The sequence below is a fragment of the Gracilinanus agilis genome, chromosome 1, assembly GCF_016433145.1.
Source record: "Gracilinanus agilis isolate LMUSP501 chromosome 1, AgileGrace, whole genome shotgun sequence".
In the NCBI taxonomy this organism is placed as follows: domain Eukaryota; kingdom Metazoa; phylum Chordata; class Mammalia; order Didelphimorphia; family Didelphidae; genus Gracilinanus; species Gracilinanus agilis.
Genome location: NC_058130.1, coordinates 767305226 through 767323520, shown reverse-complemented (window position 1 = coordinate 767323520; position 18295 = coordinate 767305226). Strand labels below are relative to the sequence as shown.

The 18295-nt window shown below is 52.5% G+C and overlaps 1 protein-coding gene across 1 annotated transcript in view; it reads left to right on the top strand.

Annotated features, from left to right (window-relative positions):
• GCN1 (GCN1 activator of EIF2AK4) overlaps positions 1 to 17872 on the top strand; it is a 71228-nt gene extending 53356 nt beyond the window's left edge. The window contains exons 38-58 of the mRNA XM_044673828.1: positions 2627 to 2847; positions 3837 to 3905; positions 4161 to 4299; positions 5120 to 5316; positions 5442 to 5584; positions 6111 to 6228; positions 6350 to 6565; positions 7225 to 7389; positions 9392 to 9553; positions 9721 to 9813; positions 10030 to 10173; positions 10266 to 10535; positions 10778 to 10891; positions 11491 to 11721; positions 12134 to 12327; positions 12942 to 13056; positions 14956 to 15052; positions 15323 to 15471; positions 16100 to 16207; positions 16586 to 16804; positions 17190 to 17872. Of these exons, the coding sequence (XP_044529763.1) occupies positions 2627 to 2847; positions 3837 to 3905; positions 4161 to 4299; positions 5120 to 5316; positions 5442 to 5584; positions 6111 to 6228; positions 6350 to 6565; positions 7225 to 7389; positions 9392 to 9553; positions 9721 to 9813; positions 10030 to 10173; positions 10266 to 10535; positions 10778 to 10891; positions 11491 to 11721; positions 12134 to 12327; positions 12942 to 13056; positions 14956 to 15052; positions 15323 to 15471; positions 16100 to 16207; positions 16586 to 16804; positions 17190 to 17315 (3290 nt within the window). The 3' untranslated portion in view covers positions 17316 to 17872. The remainder of the gene's footprint in view (positions 1 to 2626; positions 2848 to 3836; positions 3906 to 4160; positions 4300 to 5119; positions 5317 to 5441; positions 5585 to 6110; positions 6229 to 6349; positions 6566 to 7224; positions 7390 to 9391; positions 9554 to 9720; positions 9814 to 10029; positions 10174 to 10265; positions 10536 to 10777; positions 10892 to 11490; positions 11722 to 12133; positions 12328 to 12941; positions 13057 to 14955; positions 15053 to 15322; positions 15472 to 16099; positions 16208 to 16585; positions 16805 to 17189) is intronic.
• The last annotated feature ends 423 nt before the right edge of the window (positions 17873 to 18295 follow it).

Here is an 18295-nt window from a genome sequence, read left to right as displayed (position 1 = left end):
CCTTGGTGGTTTTCATTTTGGGAGTTTCTTTCAGGAGGTAACCAGTGGATTCTACTTCTACATTGTACTCTGGTTCTAAGAGATCTGGGCATTTTTCTTTAATGAGTTCTTGAAGCATGATGAAAAAAGAGCCTTCTTTCCTTGCTCATGCTTCAGGTTGTCCAGTGATTCCTAAATTATCTTTCCTTTTTTTTTGACTTTGTTTTTAATATTCCTTCTTCGGGGCCTTATGAAGTCATTATCTTCTCTTTGGATGCATTCTGATTTTCAGGATATGTGTAACGTGTGCAGGGTTTTGTACTTCTTATGCCAAGCTGTTAATTCCTTTTCCAATTCTTCCTTCCATCGCTCTTAGTTACTTCCCATTTTTTTCCTTCTACTGCTCTCATTTCTTTATAAGAATATTTTTGCCTCTTTTTAAAAGACTTGCTTTACCTCCTCCAGAAATCTTAGTTGAAATTTTGCCCAAATTGTTTTCCTTTGAAGCATCACTTGCAGATGCTTTGGAGTCATTCTGTTTTATTGGGTTGGTGTCGTCAATGTTCCTATCACCATACTAACTTTTTATGATGGGATTCTTTTTTGTTGTTTATGTCTTTTGCTCTTTCATTGTGCCTACTTCCCAACTTAGACTTTGTTAGCATTGGGCTTTTTGTACTTCTGGAGGGAATGTATGAGCTTGTTTTGTTGCTGCTGTCCTAGAATATCGGGTATTGTGTTTCTCTGGAATCTCTAGATCAGCATAGGCTGGTACCTGCAAGCTTTTAGTGCTCCCAAAGTGGTTTTACTCAGGAAGTCTGATTGCTGCTGCCCTGGACTGTTCTGCAAGCTGGGTCTAAGCCACTCACCTGTGGGCTTGTCCTGTTTGGCTATCTCTTAGACTGCTAATGGATGCAGTTACTCTCAGCCAGATGGAAAGAAAGACCCACTGGTTCAGAGTGACAGAATTGTGCAGGCTTCAGGCTGGGCTGGAAGTTGGAAATGAGTCTCTGCTCGGCTTCTGGGGCCTCAGCCACCCAGCTGCTACTTGCCTCTGAACTTGTAGGGCCTGTGATCATTCTTTGTGCTGGAATATCACCCTTCAGAGTAGGTCCCCTTTTTAATCCTCTCTGGCTCTGTGAACCAGAGAAGGGCAATGATTGACAAAGCTGCCAGTTCCTGGGCCCCTCTTGGCTGGATCTGGTACCTATTCTTGGTCTGATCATTGGGCTGGAATGTTCTTAGCAGCGTATTCCTGGCCAGACCCCAACCTTGGGGTCCACAGGCCTCTCTATCTCCCTATGCTGACCTGGGCTCTAAAAATGACTCGGGGTAATTTTTTCCCTTGGGTTTTCTAATCATGATTCTGATTTGTTTTCTAGATCTGTTTGTTCTTATTAGAACATTAGAGATCTCTAGTCCAGCTCTCCTCATTTGACAGAGGAGAAAACTGAGGCCCAGATCAGGGAAGGGACTTCTCCAAGGTCCCACAGCTAGTTAGTTACAGAGTTGAAACTAGAACCCAGGAGCAGCTAGTAGTAGCATTGTGGCTAGAGCAGCAGGCCTCGAGTTGGGAAAACTCAAATCTGACTTTAGACTGTTCCTAGCTATGTGACCCTGGGCAAGTCATTTGAACCTTCAAGTCTATCCATTAGTTCCCTTCTGTCTTAGAATTGTTACTAAGAATGTAAGAGTTTAAAAAAAAACAACTAGAACTCATTTCAGCTGATTCCTAGCCTCATTGCTCCTGCTAGTCCCTCATTGAATTTTCCATGTGTTTACAGATAAAAAGCCTTCTAGAAATAGAAGAGGGTACTCTTCTTATGCATGACTTTCATTTTTCATCCTCTTCTTTCTTTGTATAACCTCCTCCTCCCCTGTCCTCCCTGATATCAAAAAAACAACAGGTGAGCACAGCTCCCTTGGCTTAGTGACCAATTCTGGCTGGAGAGGTCCCCTCACAGGCAGGTTCTCTTTCTTCCCACCCACAGAAGAGCAGTGAGGACAAGGCAGTGAAGGTAAAATGACTTGCCCAGGGTCACACAGGTAGGAAGTGTCTGAGGCCCGATTTGAACCAGGACCTCCTGTTTCTAGGCCTGATTGAGGCCACCAAGCTGCTCCTTCTCTATAGAATTTCATGAATAGGTTTCAAATATGATAGTGGGAAGGTGATACAAAGGCACCCAACCCCATTTTCCTTTCCTACTGTTGTCCCAGTTACACTGTTCAAAGGCTTTGAGCTTCTCAGTGTGGAGTTTTGTTATAAATCCACATTTGGGTGGCATTAGCTGTTCTGCCATAGCCGCTCATTCAGAGAGACTCAGTAGTAGACTCGGGTCATTCACTGCCTCTTGGAATTGACCTGGAGTCTTGGGCCAAGAGGTCATAGTGTCTCAGTACAGCAGAACCAGAAGGTGCCATCTCTCCTTGGTCCCTGCCTTGTCAGCAGTGTTGGGACCAGCAGAGCCTCAACTACGGACAAGCCAGCTTCTTTAGCTGAGGGCTTGGGGCACATTAGGAAGGGCTCCCTGAAGGCCCCTCTTGTTCTTGTGTCCTTAGAGCTACTTCAGAGTCTGTGGAGCCCAGAGAACTGGGCACCTTTTATTGACTCTTACACCAAGGGCTCATTCTCTTCCTGAATTTATAGCTATTGCACCAGTCCTTCTGGATGCCTTGACGGATCCCTCTAGGAAGACTCAGCAATGCCTGCAGACCCTGCTAGATACCAAATTTGTCCATTTCATCGATGCCCCGTCCTTGGCTCTCATCATGCCCATCGTCCAAAGGGCCTTTCAGGATCGATCCACTGACACCCGCAAGATGGCGGCTCAGATCATTGGCAACATGTACTCTCTGACAGACCAGAAGGTGAGGACTCACTCTGGGAGCAGGCGGGGCAAAGCAGGCAATGGTCTGAGGATGTTAGACTTACAAGATGGAGAGCCAGTTCCTGGTAAAGTTTTGATGTACAAATCAGATCTTTTTTGCTGAAAGGGGACAGGAAAAGAGGAGGAGGAGGTTGAACAGGGAAGCAGTAACTGAGATTAGGAACCTTTCAGCGTGTAGGCCAGTAGAGACTCTGGGAGTTATCTCACCTCAGGATTGAGAACAAGGCAGTTTTTGCAGAGACCTGAGCGTTTTTCCATTCCCTTGCGATAGATAAACGTGCTTATAACTTTTCATGGGGAACCAGCATGACTAGAGTGTTTTCTAGTTGTGCAGACTGTGATACCCCATGTGCCCACGACTCTGCTCACCCTCCTTCCTTCCTGCTGAGATTTGAAGCTTCTGGGAAAAAGGAGTCATTGACTATTCCAGTGCCACCTGAGAGGCTCCTTCTTGGTGCCAGGGAAAAGCTCACAGAAAAGCTCCTTATCTAGACCTAGAAAGGACTTTAGAGGTCATCAGATCCAGTTGTTGAGAGGAGGAAACTGAGGCCTGGAGAGTTGTCTGGAGTCTCGTAAGCTGGAAGTGCTCAAGGAAAGATTCGAACCCAGTTTTATCTAACTCCAAGTCCAGCCTATCCATCCAGTCTAGCACATTCCCCTTAATGTGAGAGAGCAGGAAGATAGGACCATAGCAGTGACTAGTCTTGACCTCCTTTTGTTTGGCATGAAGGAAAGACATTTCTCGGCCAGAAGTCCTAAGACCCCTGGAAAGTAGCTTCCCTGGATTGTGGAAGTGTGACTCCTGGATGCTTTCCCTCCCCTATCCCACAGCTCTGATAGTCCTGGAGTTTTTCCGGGCAGACCCCTTTCCTTGGGATAAGATCAGTCATACTTGGGCCTGCTGGGAGCAGAAGGACAGGCTGACAGGGCTGCTGAGGGACTGGCAACCTTCTTTATCTTGTGTTCTAGGACTTGGCTCCTTACCTGCCTAGTGTGACCCCTGGGTTGAAAGCCTCTCTCTTGGATCCTGTGCCTGAGGTAAGTCTTTGGGACTTCTTATTTCAGAACAAAGAGATTCTCTCAAATTCAGTGAGAACGTTGGTAAGAGCCTTAAATTAGCCAGTGTTTCTTGATATCTCCATGCCTAGCACCATTCCTAGCACCCAGGAAGCACTTGATTTTAATTTAAGGAAACAAGTGTGGTTGGAACGGAGAGAGAAGCAACTTTTGTGACTCTGGTGGGAGAAGCGCAACCTCTGATCTTCCCCAATAGATCTCTTGGTTCTTGGGTAGGTTCGGACGGTGTCTGCAAAGGCTTTAGGAGCCATGGTGAAAGGCATGGGTGAGTCATGCTTTGAGGACTTGCTGCCCTGGCTGATGGAGACCCTGACGTACGAGCAGAGCTCAGTGGATCGTTCGGGCGCCGCGCAAGGTGAGCACAGAATGAGGAGTGTGTAAAAAACAGATACCTTGCTTGCCTTTGCATATGTATCCCTTCCCCCAACCCAGAGAGCCATCCCTTGTTTCAAGAATTTTAAAAGCGCAGTGAAGGGTAGTCCAGGTAAACAAACAAGCTGGGCCCCCACAGAACACACCAGCCTTTGCGATGTTCTGCCCAGATGGCCATATCGTGCCATCTCTTCCAGCTTCATCCTTTCCCCATTCAGGGTATTGTAGTCATGGTGCGGATTGCTTTTCTGGTTCTGCCTGCTTCCCTGCCTCACCTGTGCTCTGAATTCACGCACCTTAGATTCCATTTACATTGATACACCGAAATTTATGTGTTCCATCCCTTCTATTGATGCTTCCAAAAGTGCTGCTGTGCAGTTGTGATTTCTGTGGGGCTTTCCTTTTTGCCTTTGGTGCCTTGGGAGATGTGCTCCGCCCTGGGAACTCTGGGCCTCACGAGGTGGGCCTTGTAGCCCCTTTCTTAGCCTGATTTCACATTTCCTTCCAGAGTGGTTGGTCCTATTTATAGCTTTCCCACTGATGCACTAATGTGCGGCCTTCTCTAGTTCCTCCATCGTTGACTGTTCCTATCTTTGGTCATCTTTGTGGCTGCGAAGGGAAACCTCGAAGCTGTTTTGATTTGTGTGGCTGACTTTGAGTGATTTAGAACGGTGTTGGATGCGGCTGTTCCTGGTTGTGCTTGACTACTTATTAGCTGGGAAAATGGCTCCTCATGGATGGATTCTTTTCTGTTTATGTTAATGTGGGAGGAGAGAGGCCATACATTAGTCCTTGCTTTGCAGGGTTGGCCGAGGTCATGGCTGGTCTGGGAGTCGAGAAGTTGGAGAAGCTGATGCCCGAAATCGTCGCGACAGCCAGCAAAGTGGATATTGCCCCCCACGTCCGCGATGGCTACATCATGATGTTCAACTACCTGCCGATCACCTTTGGAGACAAGTTTACCCCTTATGTGGGGCCCATCATTCCATGCATCCTCAAGGTAGGCGTTTGCTTGTAGAAGGGCCGTGTGGCGGGACTTGCAAGGCCCAGACCATGCCCTGTTCCAGGCCTTTGGGGCCTCTTGCTGGGGAGATCCAGATCCGGCTGATATCTGTTTCTCTGCAGGCACTTGCTGATGAGAACGAGTTTGTGAGGGACACGGCCCTGCGTGCAGGCCAGAGGATCATCTCGATGTATGCAGAGACGGCCATCGCATTGCTGCTGCCCCAGCTGGAACAAGGCCTCTTTGATGACCTCTGGAGGATAAGGTGACTTATCTTGGGCCAGCGCAGGGTTTTGGGATGGAATTGGTTGAGTTGGCTTTAGATTTGGTCCAGCAGTCTAGACCTCCTCCCCCTCCTCACACTAGATTACCTTCCCTAGCTCTGGGGCCAGAGTCTTCACCAATGCCGGGGGTCCCTCCCGTTGCTATTACAGCCAAACCACAACCTGGTTTGTGTTTTTCAGAGTTTTCCTAATGCTGGTGATCATTTGTCTCGACCTTAAGTGCTCCCCCGTTAGAGTCAACTCTTGAGGGCAGGCACCGTTTCATTTTTGTCTTTGTGTCTCCATTGTTAGTTTGGCGCTTGGTAGGCACCTAGTAATACTTGGTTAGTGGTTGATTATCTGGGGCTAATCCTAGCACTTCCTTCGTGGTTGTGGTACTCAGAGGGGACACCACCAAGCACCATATAGATGGCAGTTCCTCTTGCTAGCCTTGCTTCCTGTCAACATTACTTTGAATTGAGATGGCTTATTGCTTGTTGGTGATTCCGCTGTCCCTCCTTTCTGTAGGTTCAGCTCTGTACAGCTCCTTGGAGATCTTCTGTTCCACATCTCAGGGGTCACTGGTAAAATGACCACAGAAACAGCCTCTGAAGATGACAACTTTGGCACTGCCCAGTCCAACAAGGTGACATCTCTTGGGTTGTTTGTAGGGGGAGTCTAAGGAACCTTGTTCCCTGATCTCCAGCTGGGCATGGCCAGCTCCCTGATTCATAATTTTTCTTCTCCTTTCCCTTGGTTGGCCTTAGGCGATCATCAGTGCCCTGGGAGTAGAACGGCGGAACCGTGTGCTGGCAGGGCTGTATATGGGGCGCTCGGACACTCAGCTAGTTGTGCGACAGGCATCCTTGCACGTCTGGAAGATTGTGGTCTCCAACACCCCCCGCACCCTTCGAGAGATCCTGCCCACCCTCTTTGGCCTCCTACTGGGTTTTCTGGCTAGCACCTGTGCAGATAAGAGGACAGTAAGTTTCCCTGGGTCCATATGCAGGCTCTGCCGTGACCAGTCCCTCTTCAGGCCTGAGTTTCCTTGTCTGTAGGATGAAGGTGTTGGACTAGCTGACCTCTGAGGTCTTAGTCTCTGTGTGAGCCATACTGTCTCACAGAAAGAAGAGGATGGGGGAGAGAGGGAGCCTAGCCCTGTTTCTTATTCAGAGGAAAGATAATTGGTGCTGGAGGGAGTTGGGAAGGGGATGCTGCCTGGGCTTTTGCTGTGCCAGGCTTTTGCCTTGGTGACAACGCCCGTCTCTCAGTGGTCTGGTTTTTTGCCTCCATCCCTGGGCAGTGGAAGTTCACATTTGGGTTTGGAAAATGGTCTATAGGAATACAGCTGAGAGGATTTTTTCCTCTAAAGCATTCTTTCCACCCCCAGCTTCCCTTCAGTCAAGGCACAATATTGATAGGCTAAGAAAACTCTGGATTTAGACTCAGAGGGAATTGGCCCATGCTGGGGCATCACATGAAAGTTTGTGCCCATACGTATATATTGGTTTTGCTGTGGTGAATCTAAGGGGGCCTTTGGGCATTGATTATCATTTTATATGTGCCCTGAAGACTTGAAGGTGTGAGGTTTTGGGATGCATTAAAGGCTTTGTGGAAAGATTTGCCCGATTTCTACTGATAGATTGCTGCACGGACATTGGGGGACCTTGTCCGGAAGCTCGGGGAGAAAATCCTGCCGGAGATCATCCCCATCCTCGAGGAAGGCCTGAGGTCTGAGAAGAGTGATGAGAGGCAGGGCGTGTGTGTGGGGCTCAGTGAGATCATGAAGTCCACCAGCAGGGATGCGGTGAGTGCGTGCCTCCTAAGGGGTGTTCTTGTCCGCCCTTCCACCTGAGGGTGACTTATCGAACCCTGGCTCAGCCCAAGGGCGGCTTCCTTCTGACCCTGACTCATGGAGCCTCTGGGACGAGGGCTGCTGGCTCTGGCCTTTCTGGTCAGAATCTCAGATGCCAGTAGCTGCCATCTCCCAGATGTCCTTGTCTTCATCCCTCCCGTTTCCTGCTTCTACTCTTGGACCAAGGCCTCCTCTCTTTGAGTAGTGAGTGGCCTAGTCTTTGAGGCAGGAAGGGTCCAGACTTCCTCAGTTGGTGCTGACTGTGTGACCCTGGACAGTTTACTTGGCTTCTCTGTGCCCCCAGCGGCTCTCTCAATCTGTCAGTGACAGATGGGCCCATCCTGGGAGTTGCCCACACCATTGAAGTCACGGGTTTCTTCCAGTTTAAGTTTGTAGCAGTCCCCTTCCTGTGGGGGGTCTCGGGGAACATTACTGGCAAGAGTGGCCCCTGCAGCAGGCAGGCCTTGTTGGATGTGTGTGGGGGGGTGTTGTGTGTGTTTGTGTGTGAGTGAGATGTGAGATGTGCATGTTAAGTGCACATCATGTGAGTGGTGTTGGTGTGTCATGTGTTCTAGGTGATCTGTTGTGCACATGTGTGTTGCACATGTGTTGTATGATGTGTTCTGTGTGTGTGCATGTGTATTAGCCTTGGCATGAATGACTGTGAGCATAAACACTGAGTGGCCGCGAATACCTTATTTGCTGCACTGGTGATGGCTGGTATTTTCAAAAGAGTTGAAAGAACTTCCTGACCTTCCTTCAGAGGTAACGTGATCCTCAAAACATTTCTGGGAGGTGGGTTAGGAATAATAGATCTTATTTAAGGTCCTGATTGTGTGCCAGCTTGGCCCTGCATCCCCGGCATCTCTCCTTCCTGACCAGCCAGAGGCATGCCTAGGGAGCACTTAGTAGTTTATCTGAAAACAATCCAGGGGCCTTAGTGGACTTGGTGTATGTCACTGTGTGGTCTGGCAACTAAGGAGTGTAGGTTCACAGACACTCTATTCCCTCTTGATTAGCGTGTGCGCTCAGGCCTGGGCACCATGTTTCATGAGCACTGTGGCTAAGGTGGAGGGGTCCTGAGGTGGGCAGGCAGCTAGGATGCAGAGAGGCTTCAGAAACATGCCACAGGAGGAAAGGGTTAAAAGAACTGGGAATATTTAACACAGAAAAGAGAAGATGTAGGGCTGGGCCGGGAGAGCTCTTCTGACTTCAAGCCTGTAAGGGCTGTCCCCTGGGAAAGGCTGGGCCAGACTCCATGCAAGGGCCACTCTGGGCAGTCAGTGGGTCCTGGAATCTCTCCAGAAGAGGCTGGCTGAGTCCTTGGGGGCGTTCTGGATCAGGCAGCTTGCCAGAGCCCCTCTGGAGATGCTGGGGGTGGGGAGGTGCACGTCCTGTGGTCCTTCATGGCCCTTCATTTTGTAGATTAGGAAATATCTTCAGAGCCTCTAGGGGGCACCACAGGGCACAAAATGTCTGGCCTGGCCTTAGGAAGAACTGAGTTCAGATTCAGCCTCAGACACATCCTAGCTGTGTGACTCTGGGCCAGTCACTTTGCCACTGCCTGCCTCAGTTTCCTCACCTATCATATGTGGATCCTAATAGCACCTACCTTCCAGGGTTGTGAGGATCAAATGAGATCATATGTGTAAAGCACTTAGTTTAGGGCCTGGCACATAGTAGGCACTTAATTTAGTGTGAGCTCAAGTTAGGTTCTAACAAGGTCAGGGACTTACTTGCCTGTGAATAAGCAACTGTAAGTGTGAAAGTCTGGATTGGAACCCAAGTCCCCATCTCCTGAGCCTCCCACTACTGCCTGCTGCCTCTAGCGAAGGTGTCTCTCATTCACAGATTCAGGGCAGACCCTCTGTCCCCTTCTTCTTGGCTTGTCTTCGGCCTTTGGGGCTGCAGAGTCTCCCCTGACGTGGCTCCTGTGTGCTTGACCCCATGACAGGTGCTATTCTTCTCTGAATCCCTGGTGCCCACTGCCAGGAAGGCCTTATGTGACCCCCTGGAGGAGGTCCGGGAGGCAGCAGCCAAAACCTTCGAGCAGCTCCATTCCACCATTGGCTACCAGGCTCTGGAGGACATTTTGCCGTTCCTGCTCAAGCAGCTGGTGAGTTGGCTGGCTGGGCCTGAGGGGCTGGGCCAGACAAACTTCTCACATTGTGTGTGTGTGTGTCTGTCTGTCTGTCTGTCTGTCTGTCTCTTCCTGGGGAAGGGGGTGAGGGGGATGTGGCACAGCCTGGACTCCTGGAGGCCATCTTTTGCCTCTTTCCTTAGGATGATGAAGAGATGTCAGAGTTTGCCTTGGATGGCCTGAAGCAAGTCATGGCTGTCAAAAGTCGTGTGGTGCTGCCCTACCTGGTGCCCAAAGTATGTCTTCTGGGGGAGTTCTGTGAAAACTCGTTTCCCCCTTCCCCTGCCCCTGTGCCATCACACTGGGGGTGGCTGGGACCTCGCTCTTCTTCCTGGTGACTCCTAGTGGCGGGGAAGGATTGAATGTCCCCAGGGCTGCCATTGGTGGGCTTCGATGGGTGCTGCAAGAGTCCCTTCCATTAGGCAGTTGATCCTTTTTCTCCTTCCTGTCAGCTGACATCTCCACCTATCAACACCCGAGTGCTGGCCTTCCTCTCCTCTGTGGCGGGCGATGCTCTGACCCGTCACCTTGGGGTGATCCTGCCAGCCGTCATGGCAGCCCTGAAGGAGAAGCTGGGCACCAGCGAGGAGCAGCAGGTAAGGGTCCAGGATGGCCAAAGGTCGGGGGCAGCAGGTCTATTTTGGTCTAGAGAACATGGTAGTCACTGCTGTTTCCTCCCTGACTTTAGGAGATGGCAAACTGCCAGGCAGTTATCTTGTCAGTGGATGATGATACCGGCCACCGGATCATCATCGAGGACCTGCTGGAGGCCACCCGCAGCCCTGAGGTGGGCATGAGGCAGGCGGCAGCCATCATCCTCAACATTTACTGCTCCAAGTCGAAGGCAGATTACACGGGGCACCTGCGTGGGCTGGTCTCAGGCTTGCTTCGCCTTTTCAACGACTCCAATAGCGTGGTCCTGGAGGAGAGCTGGGATGCCTTGAACGCCATCACCAAGGTGGGCTGGTGCTGAGACCCGAGTCCCACTATCAGATGTTCTTGTGACCCCGGGAGCAGTCCCTGCAGTTCTCATTCATTCACGGGCCATGTAGACTTTGCCTTGTTGGCCAGTCGCCAGGCGCTGTGAACATGAAGTAAATTAAATCAGCAGCTCGATGCCTGGTGAACGTTTGAGCAGTTCTGATGGGGGGATAATTAGCATTCTGACATCCATTTCTGCTTTCCCCTGGATTTCTGCAGAAGTTGGATGCTGGGAACCAGCTGGCACTAATCGAGGACCTGCACAGAGACATCCGGATGGTAGGGAATGAGGCCAAGGGAGAGCATGTGCCAGGATTCTGCATTCCTAAGAAGGTAAAGGACCGAGTGCCCGGGGTCAGAGCTCCCCTGCTGCTAGGCTGCTGGGAGGACCCAGCTTGGAGAGGCGAGCGATGTGCATCTCTCATTGCCCAGGGATGCTGTGAGGAGGCCCCCAGGCGAGCCCAGGGAGCCAGGCCTCCAGGGCCTCGCGGTTCTCACCCAAATGGTCACCCCATGAAATTCCTTTGTAAGCCTAACGGGCCAAGTGCTGGACGCAGCGCCTCTGGTGGTTGTCCTGCCAGCCTGGTTGGACCAGACGAGGCCTGAGGCTTCTGTTGAACCCATGTGGTCCATTGGCCTCTCGTAGAGATGTGGAGGATTCCAAACAGTAGCTTGTGTGGATGAAGCCTTCACAGTAATCCCATAAGGTGGGGAGTGTTGGTAGTGTTACCACCATCTTACAGAGGAGGCAGAAGGGCTCAGGGTGAGGACTGTGGCCCTGCGGAGAGGCTGGACCGTCTCCTCTTTTAGTCGTACCTGGCCCTCTGCCCTATTTCAGGGTGCTCTAGCCAGCACTCACCAGGGGCACCCCGTCCTAGGCAGAAAGCCTTTGTGGCTTGGGGAACCTGACTCAGGTGTGTTCCTGTTGTTAGGGAGTGACCTCAATACTCCCTGTGTTACGGGAGGGAGTCCTGACCGGCAACCCAGAACAGAAAGAGGAAGCAGCCCGAGCCTTGGGCTTGGTTATCAGACTGACCTCGGCCGATGCCCTGAAGCCCTCTGTCGTCAGCATCACCGGCCCTCTGATTCGCATCCTGGGAGACCGATTCAGCTGGAATGTGAAGGTGGCCCTGCTGGAGACCCTGAGCCTGCTGCTGGCCAAGGTCAGTGGGGAAAACAATCCCCAGCCCAAGATTTCCCCCAGGGCGGCTCTGGCCCTTCGAGCAGCCCAGAAGGAATGTGGGGGCGAGGCCTTCGGTCACTGTAGGGGCAGGTCTGTTGTCTTTGGGGCTTGTGGACTCTGGCAAAATCAGTCCGTGTGTACAGTAACTGCTCGTCTCAGTTCTAGCATAGCCAATTGAGAGAGAAATGGGTGGAGAAAAATGGGTTGAATCCCCTTCATGTTTCTCGATGCTTTCTTATTTTTAAAAACATTGATGTCTCTATTTTTGGGGGGTTACAAAACCAACTATGACCTTCTAGATGAAAAAGAACCCTTGCCCCGGCTGCTGCTTCTGGCCTTTCCTTGCCTGGCCTTGGGCTTAGCTGGAGCCATGTGCCATCTGTCCTCTGTAGGTCGGGATTGCCCTGAAGCCATTCCTGCCTCAGCTGCAGACAACCTTCACCAAAGCTCTCCAGGACTCCAATCGAGCTGTGCGCCTGAAGGCCGCCGATGCCTTGGGCAAGCTCATCGCCATCCACATCAAGGTGGACCCGCTTTTCACAGAGCTTCTGAATGGAATCCGCTCCACCGAGGACTCCGGTATCAGGTAAGATGGGAGAGAGGCAGGCGCGAGGCCTCCCCAGGAGTCGGTTGGTTCCTGGGACAAACACCAAAATGAATATGGAGTGAAGGGAGAATGAGCAAAAGAGGCGCAGAAGTTTCTGCAGTGAAAGGCCTCCTTGAACGGGGAAAACACTTAATATTGTTTCATTTATTTGCACTGACCATTGGCTGTTCCATCCAAGTGCCAGAGTTAAACCCAACTGCCTAACCAGCCCCCGTGCTTTCCCAGAGCTCAGTCTTTTCCATGGAGGTCACAGAAGTAAGGAAAAGGGCATTTGTTAGTGACCTGAGCTGGTGTAGCCACTCCCTCAAGCCAAAGGCAGTTCCAGAGGTTGTCTGAAGCCTCCCTTGTCAGATGTGTTTGCCCAGAAGGGTCAGATGTCCAGTGTGTCCGTGTTTAACATGGCAGCTTCAGAGAGCGTCTCCATTGGGGTTCTTTGGAGTCACCTTCACCGAACAGGAAGAGTGACTCCACAGTCATGGGGAAGCCCCCCAGTTTGTGGCTTAACAAGTCCAGGGCTAAGATACATCCAGTTGAGTGGGGAGAGCCCCAGACGTGGGAGAGCAGGCTTTAAGGTGGAGTGTGTTGTTTTGTAGAGACACGATGCTGCAAGCCCTGCGGTTTGTGACCCAAGGAGCGGGGGCCAAAGTGGACACGGTGATTAGGAAGAGCCTCATGACAGTCCTGCTGGGCATGCTGGGACATGACGAGGTACTGCCGCCCCACGCCCCGGGGGCTCCTGGCCACACGAGGGCCTAACATTCAGTTTGGGAGGGAATCTATTCTCTTCCTTTGTCTTCTTTTCCATTCTTTCAGTGAGTATCATTGGGGAATGGAAGTTATTCCACTTGGGGCAGAGGAATCTGGAGCAGCACTGTGCTGGGCTTCCTTTGTAAGAATCTCTTCCCACCTCCGCTCTGCTCACTCTTTCTCTGTCCCTCTCACACGTGCACATACACAGTCCACCTGCCGCAGTGGGTACAAGGAGGGGGACAACCTTCAAAGATGGCGCCTTTGCTTGGTGTTGACGTTCACACCTGGGCACATCTCGGGGGGCGATCGCTACACGAAGGCCTGTGGCGGCTTCAGAAGTCATGCTTTGTTGGCCAGATGCTTCCCCAAGTGCAGTCTCTCTTAGGGCCACGTCCTCTCCTTGGGTTTGGGACGGGAGAGTCACACGTGGCTGGTGGGGGCACCAGGGAGCCTCCGGCTGGGCTCAGAAGGCAGGGGTGGCTCTCAGGGATGGACTAACATCCCTCACACGGGGAGGATAGATTGAATTAGTGGAAGTCGGGCCTGCGTGGGGCATTCCTTGGCCTGGCTCGCACCCTGGTGCTGGTTGTTTTCTCTGGGTTTTTTAGAGGTTCAAGAGAGAGCGCCCACCTTAGTAGGAACTTCCCTGCGCCCTTCCCGTACCACCTTGGTCTTGTACCTGTCTGGTGCTACCGTGCCGTGTTGTGTGCTGGTGCCTCCTGCTGGGCGAGGAGCTGCCTGGTGGGGGGCCCGAACACTGCAGAGGCTAATGTGCATTGAGTGGTTGAAGGTCATGGCAGTGTTACCTCTGTCTCTCCTGCCTGCCCCGGGGATGGCAATGTTGGCTTAAGAGGCCGCTGCACGGGCACAGCCCTGAGGCTGGATGCCAGCTCGTTACAATAGAGGGAATCCTTTAATTGTTTCCTGAGAGAGTGAAGAAGGGTTAAAGCGAAAGATGCAAACCAATAAAAGCCCCGTGACTCCGGCGAGGGCACTTTTCATTCAGTGAGTGCTGGGCAGGGGGTGTGCGGCTCCCTCCCCCACCCAGGGCTGTTGGCATTCACAGTTCTGGGGCCTAATTTTGGCTCTGTTTTGTCAGACGATTCCACAGCCTCTGCTCGGCTGCATTCAGCCCTTCTCAGTTCTCATCCCTCCTTTCATTCCAAATAAAGCCGGTGGCTTAAATAGTCGTCCCCGCCCCCGCCCTCCTGCCTACTGCCATCTCCATGCAGTTGGAGCTGGCCCGTTAAAGGTCTCCCTTTGGGTGCTCTTGGCAGGGCAGCAAGTAGCCCGTCACTGAAGTGCCTGGTTTTAGGGAAATGGCATACGACAGGAATCCTGGTGTTTATCTTGTTCTGCTTTGTCTGCTTGGAGGTGAAGGCCCGCCCTCTGCCTGCTTTCCTTAATTTGGCCTTGTTTGCTGGGAATGGCTGTCCTGGCCTTGATGGTTCAGTTCTTTTCTCCATGGATGTGTGACCTTAGACAGGTCACTGAACTCTTTCTTTCTTACCTGTCCATCGGCCCTGCCTTTCCCCACTCCCTGCCCTGGAGGGCTGTTTGGTAATTGAAATAATAACTACCATTCTTTCAGATTTCCACCAAAGAGAGGCTAGGCTCTCTATAATAAAGGCATTCTTGGCTATTATGAAGATAATTAGTGCTCCCCCCCAGAGTTGCTCTAATTAAGTGAAATGCAGAGGGCAGGATGTTTTAGCTGCACCCCTGTCTGGCCATTAAAAGCTCAGCCTCTGATTGTGCCTGGTGTGAGGGTGTGGAGGAGTCTCCCCCATCCCTACTGAATGCTCTTTGGCCCGCCCTCCCCCTCTTTGGTCTCTCATCCCGTCTCCATCCCCACAGGATGCCACTCGGATGGCCTCTGCCGGCTGCCTGGGGGAGCTGTGTGCCTTTCTGGCCGAGGAGGAGCTGAACGCCGTGCTCCAGCAGCACCTGCTGGGTATGTCGGAGCGCCGAGGTGGGCCTGGGCCTCCCAGTTTGGCCTCTTCCTAGGCTCACCTTCTTCCTTGTCAGGATTCTTTGGCAGTGGGGCTGGGCTCCCCTGGGGGCTCCGGCTTCAGAAGCAAGGAGGGTTGGAATCGGGCTTTGTAGCCCTTCGTTCACGGCCGAGGATGCTCCCCAGGGGAAGGAGTGACGCCTTCGGGGTGGCCTCTCCGGCCTTTCCTTCCTCGGTGTGTGGAGGGCACTGACTGAATCTTGTCCCCTTCAGCGGACGTGTCTGGGATTGACTGGATGGTGCGGCACGGGCGAAGCCTGGCGCTTTCTGTGGCTGTGAACGTGGCTCCAGACCGACTCTGCACCGCCAAGTACAGCCCCAGCGTCCAGGAGATGATTCTCAGCAACGCCACCGCCGACAGGGTGAGCAGAGCAGATCGCCGGCCCCTCCCCAGGCCATAAAGCCCTGCGGCCCGAGGCGTGGGCAGAGGAATGCTGGTCCCAGATGGGGAGACGACCCCAAGTCAAGCTGGGACAGCTGACGTTCACGCCCTCCTTGACGCTCGTTTCTGTGTGCTTGTGACCCTTATGGCAGCATTCAAGGCGGGGGGCCTTGGGTGGTGGTAGCCCCGGTTTGTAGATGAAGAGCAGACAGGTAGAGAAATGATTGACTGGTTTGGGCCACCTGGCTAGTGACTGTCATGGGTGGGATTTGAATCCAAGTTTTGCCTGACTTAAATTTCTTTGTGCTATACCTCACTGGACAATTTCTGTCACTTCCCTGGGGCTCAGTTTCCCCATCTGTAAGGTGGGAGCGTTAGAGTCCTAGCCGTGACATTGCATATTTTCCTGGAATTCAGGACGAGACAGGGCCAGTTTCCCAGCTCTTCAGCGCTGCTGATACTCATGTTCTTCTTGGGCTTTGAGGGCATTTCCAAGCCAAGGGGAACAGCTTGCTTGGGGATGCTCCCCATGGAGGGGAATGGTTGAAGGGACTTTTGGCCCAGAAAAGCCCATTCTGTGCCCTTTGGCTTGTCCTGTGTGTCTGCAGATCCCCATTGCAGTGAGTGGCATCCGGGGCATGGGCTTCCTCATGAAATACCACATCGAATCGGAAGGGGGAAACCTGCCAGGCAGGCTCACCAGCCTCTTTATCAAGGTGAGTGGATGTCGGGGCTTCCGAATGACTTTTGGGCTCCTCTTTCCTTCCGTTCCCTGCCCCCCCTCCCCACCCCGGCTATGGGAATGCCTCCCGTGGATTCTTACCCCTGCCGGGTCATCGAGGCAAGAGTAGAGACTGCCATGGCCTCGGAGGGGGAGACCCCGTGAGCCTGGAGACAAGACTACGGGTAGTCTTGTGAGGTCCCCTTTCCCCGGAGGTGTTAGCCTGACAGAATGGGGGGTGGGAGGAGAGCAGCTCTGAGAAGGAATCTTGTCCCCTTGGCAAGTGTCGCTGAGTTGGATAGGTAGGAAACGTCCCCTCCCTGGTGTTTAACTGCCGCTCTGCGCGCCATCATCCCTTCCCCTTCCTCCACAGTGTCTGCAGAATCCATCCAGTGACATCAAGCTGGTAGCTGAGAAGATGATCTGGTGGGCCAATAAAGACCACCTGCCCTCCCTGGATCCTCAGATCATCAAACCTATTCTGAAGGCTCTTTTAGATAACACTAAGGACAAGAACACCAGCGTGAGGGCCTACAGCGACCAGGCTATTGTCAACCTCCTCAAGATGAGGGAGAGCGATGAAGTGCTTCAGGTTAGGAGTAGGGGGGGCCTGCAGAGCCCGGGGTCGGGGAGCTCCTTTTCTAGACCTCATCCCCCGGGATGGCTTCGTTAGGCAGGGCCTGGGAGTCTTCCCTGCAGTCACCAGTAGCCCCTGAGCCTCGTTCTCCTTCCTTACTTTTGAAATGGCTGACTCGGGGGGCTGCTGACAGTAAGCCGAGTGGAAGCTCCGCAGCCCCTTTGACTTTGGGCCACATTCGGACCTGTCCGTTTTCTCTGGTTTTTCCCGTTGCCCGTACCCAGGGGCTCCGGTGCCGAGGTGGCCGCTGCCGCTGGATTGCTGGTTTTGTGAAACTCTAGCTGGCCCGCATTCGAGTTCAAACTTCCTGATGTGGCTCTTCTCTGCTTCCTCCTCCTAGTCTGTTTCCAAGATCCTAGACGTGGCCAGCTTGGAGCTTCTCAGCGAGAGCTGCCGAAGGTCCCTGAAGAAGCTGGCCAGCCAGGCCGACTCCGTGGAACAGATCGATGACACCATTCTGACGTGACGCCCGGGGCCCCGCCGAGCTGAGTGTGGCCCCAGCCCTTCAACTCTGCATCGATTCTCAGTGTTTTCATTTTTGAAAATGTTCATTCTGATGGGGGCATAGGAAACAGGGTTCCCAGAGAATATTTTAATATCTAAACAGACCACAGCCAAAGCCTTAATCAGACCCACACGCAACTGAGAATGGCCTCCCCTTCTCACCTCCTCTAGGGACAGAAAGGCAGAGCACAGCCAGGAGCCTCCCCACCAGCCCTGGGCCCACAGGAGCTGCTTGGGCGGCTGCAGGGCCGGACCATCCATTCTGGGCCGAAGCTCCAGGGCTGAGCGTTGGGAACAGCCCTTTGCACAGCCCTGCGCCCAGGGCCGGGGGAGGCGGGTCGTCGGGTTTGGCTTTTCACTGCTCTGCTGTTTGTGACTGGCTCAGTAGCGCAAGCTCCTATCAGACTAAAATGGTATTTAAATAGCCGTAGCAATGAACAAGTGCGAGTTGGGGGAGGGGGGTTAAATGCAGGCTGTTTAAAGGACAAATGTTTAATAAAGGCTTTGATTTAATCTCGATGCCAACAGCTCTGTCCTTTCTCTACATGTTGCCCGAGGAGACTCCGCGAGATCTCCAGGATTGGGCTTTTCCATGGCTCTTTCACCCACAGGGTCCGTTTTAGCTCTAGTTCAGGCGGCCTCTGATGCGGCCTCTCCCTACTACCTCTGTGCCCATGTCTAGGGCTTACCGAACTGAAGAGAAATTTCTTGCCGTGTAGATGATCAGAGCGGAGGCCCTGGTCTCTGCTGAGCTTTCATCAGAACTAAGTGGGAGGGGATGCTCTTTCCTTCCCTTTTTGTGGGCAGTAACAGTCACATCTGTGTTTGGGGAATGCGCTGGTCGGATCGGCCAGTTCCCTGTTCTCTGCTCTAAAGTTGATTGACGAGGTTGAGGCCTTCCAGAAAGAAATCGGCCATGGAAGAAACCCCCGCCGCAGGTGG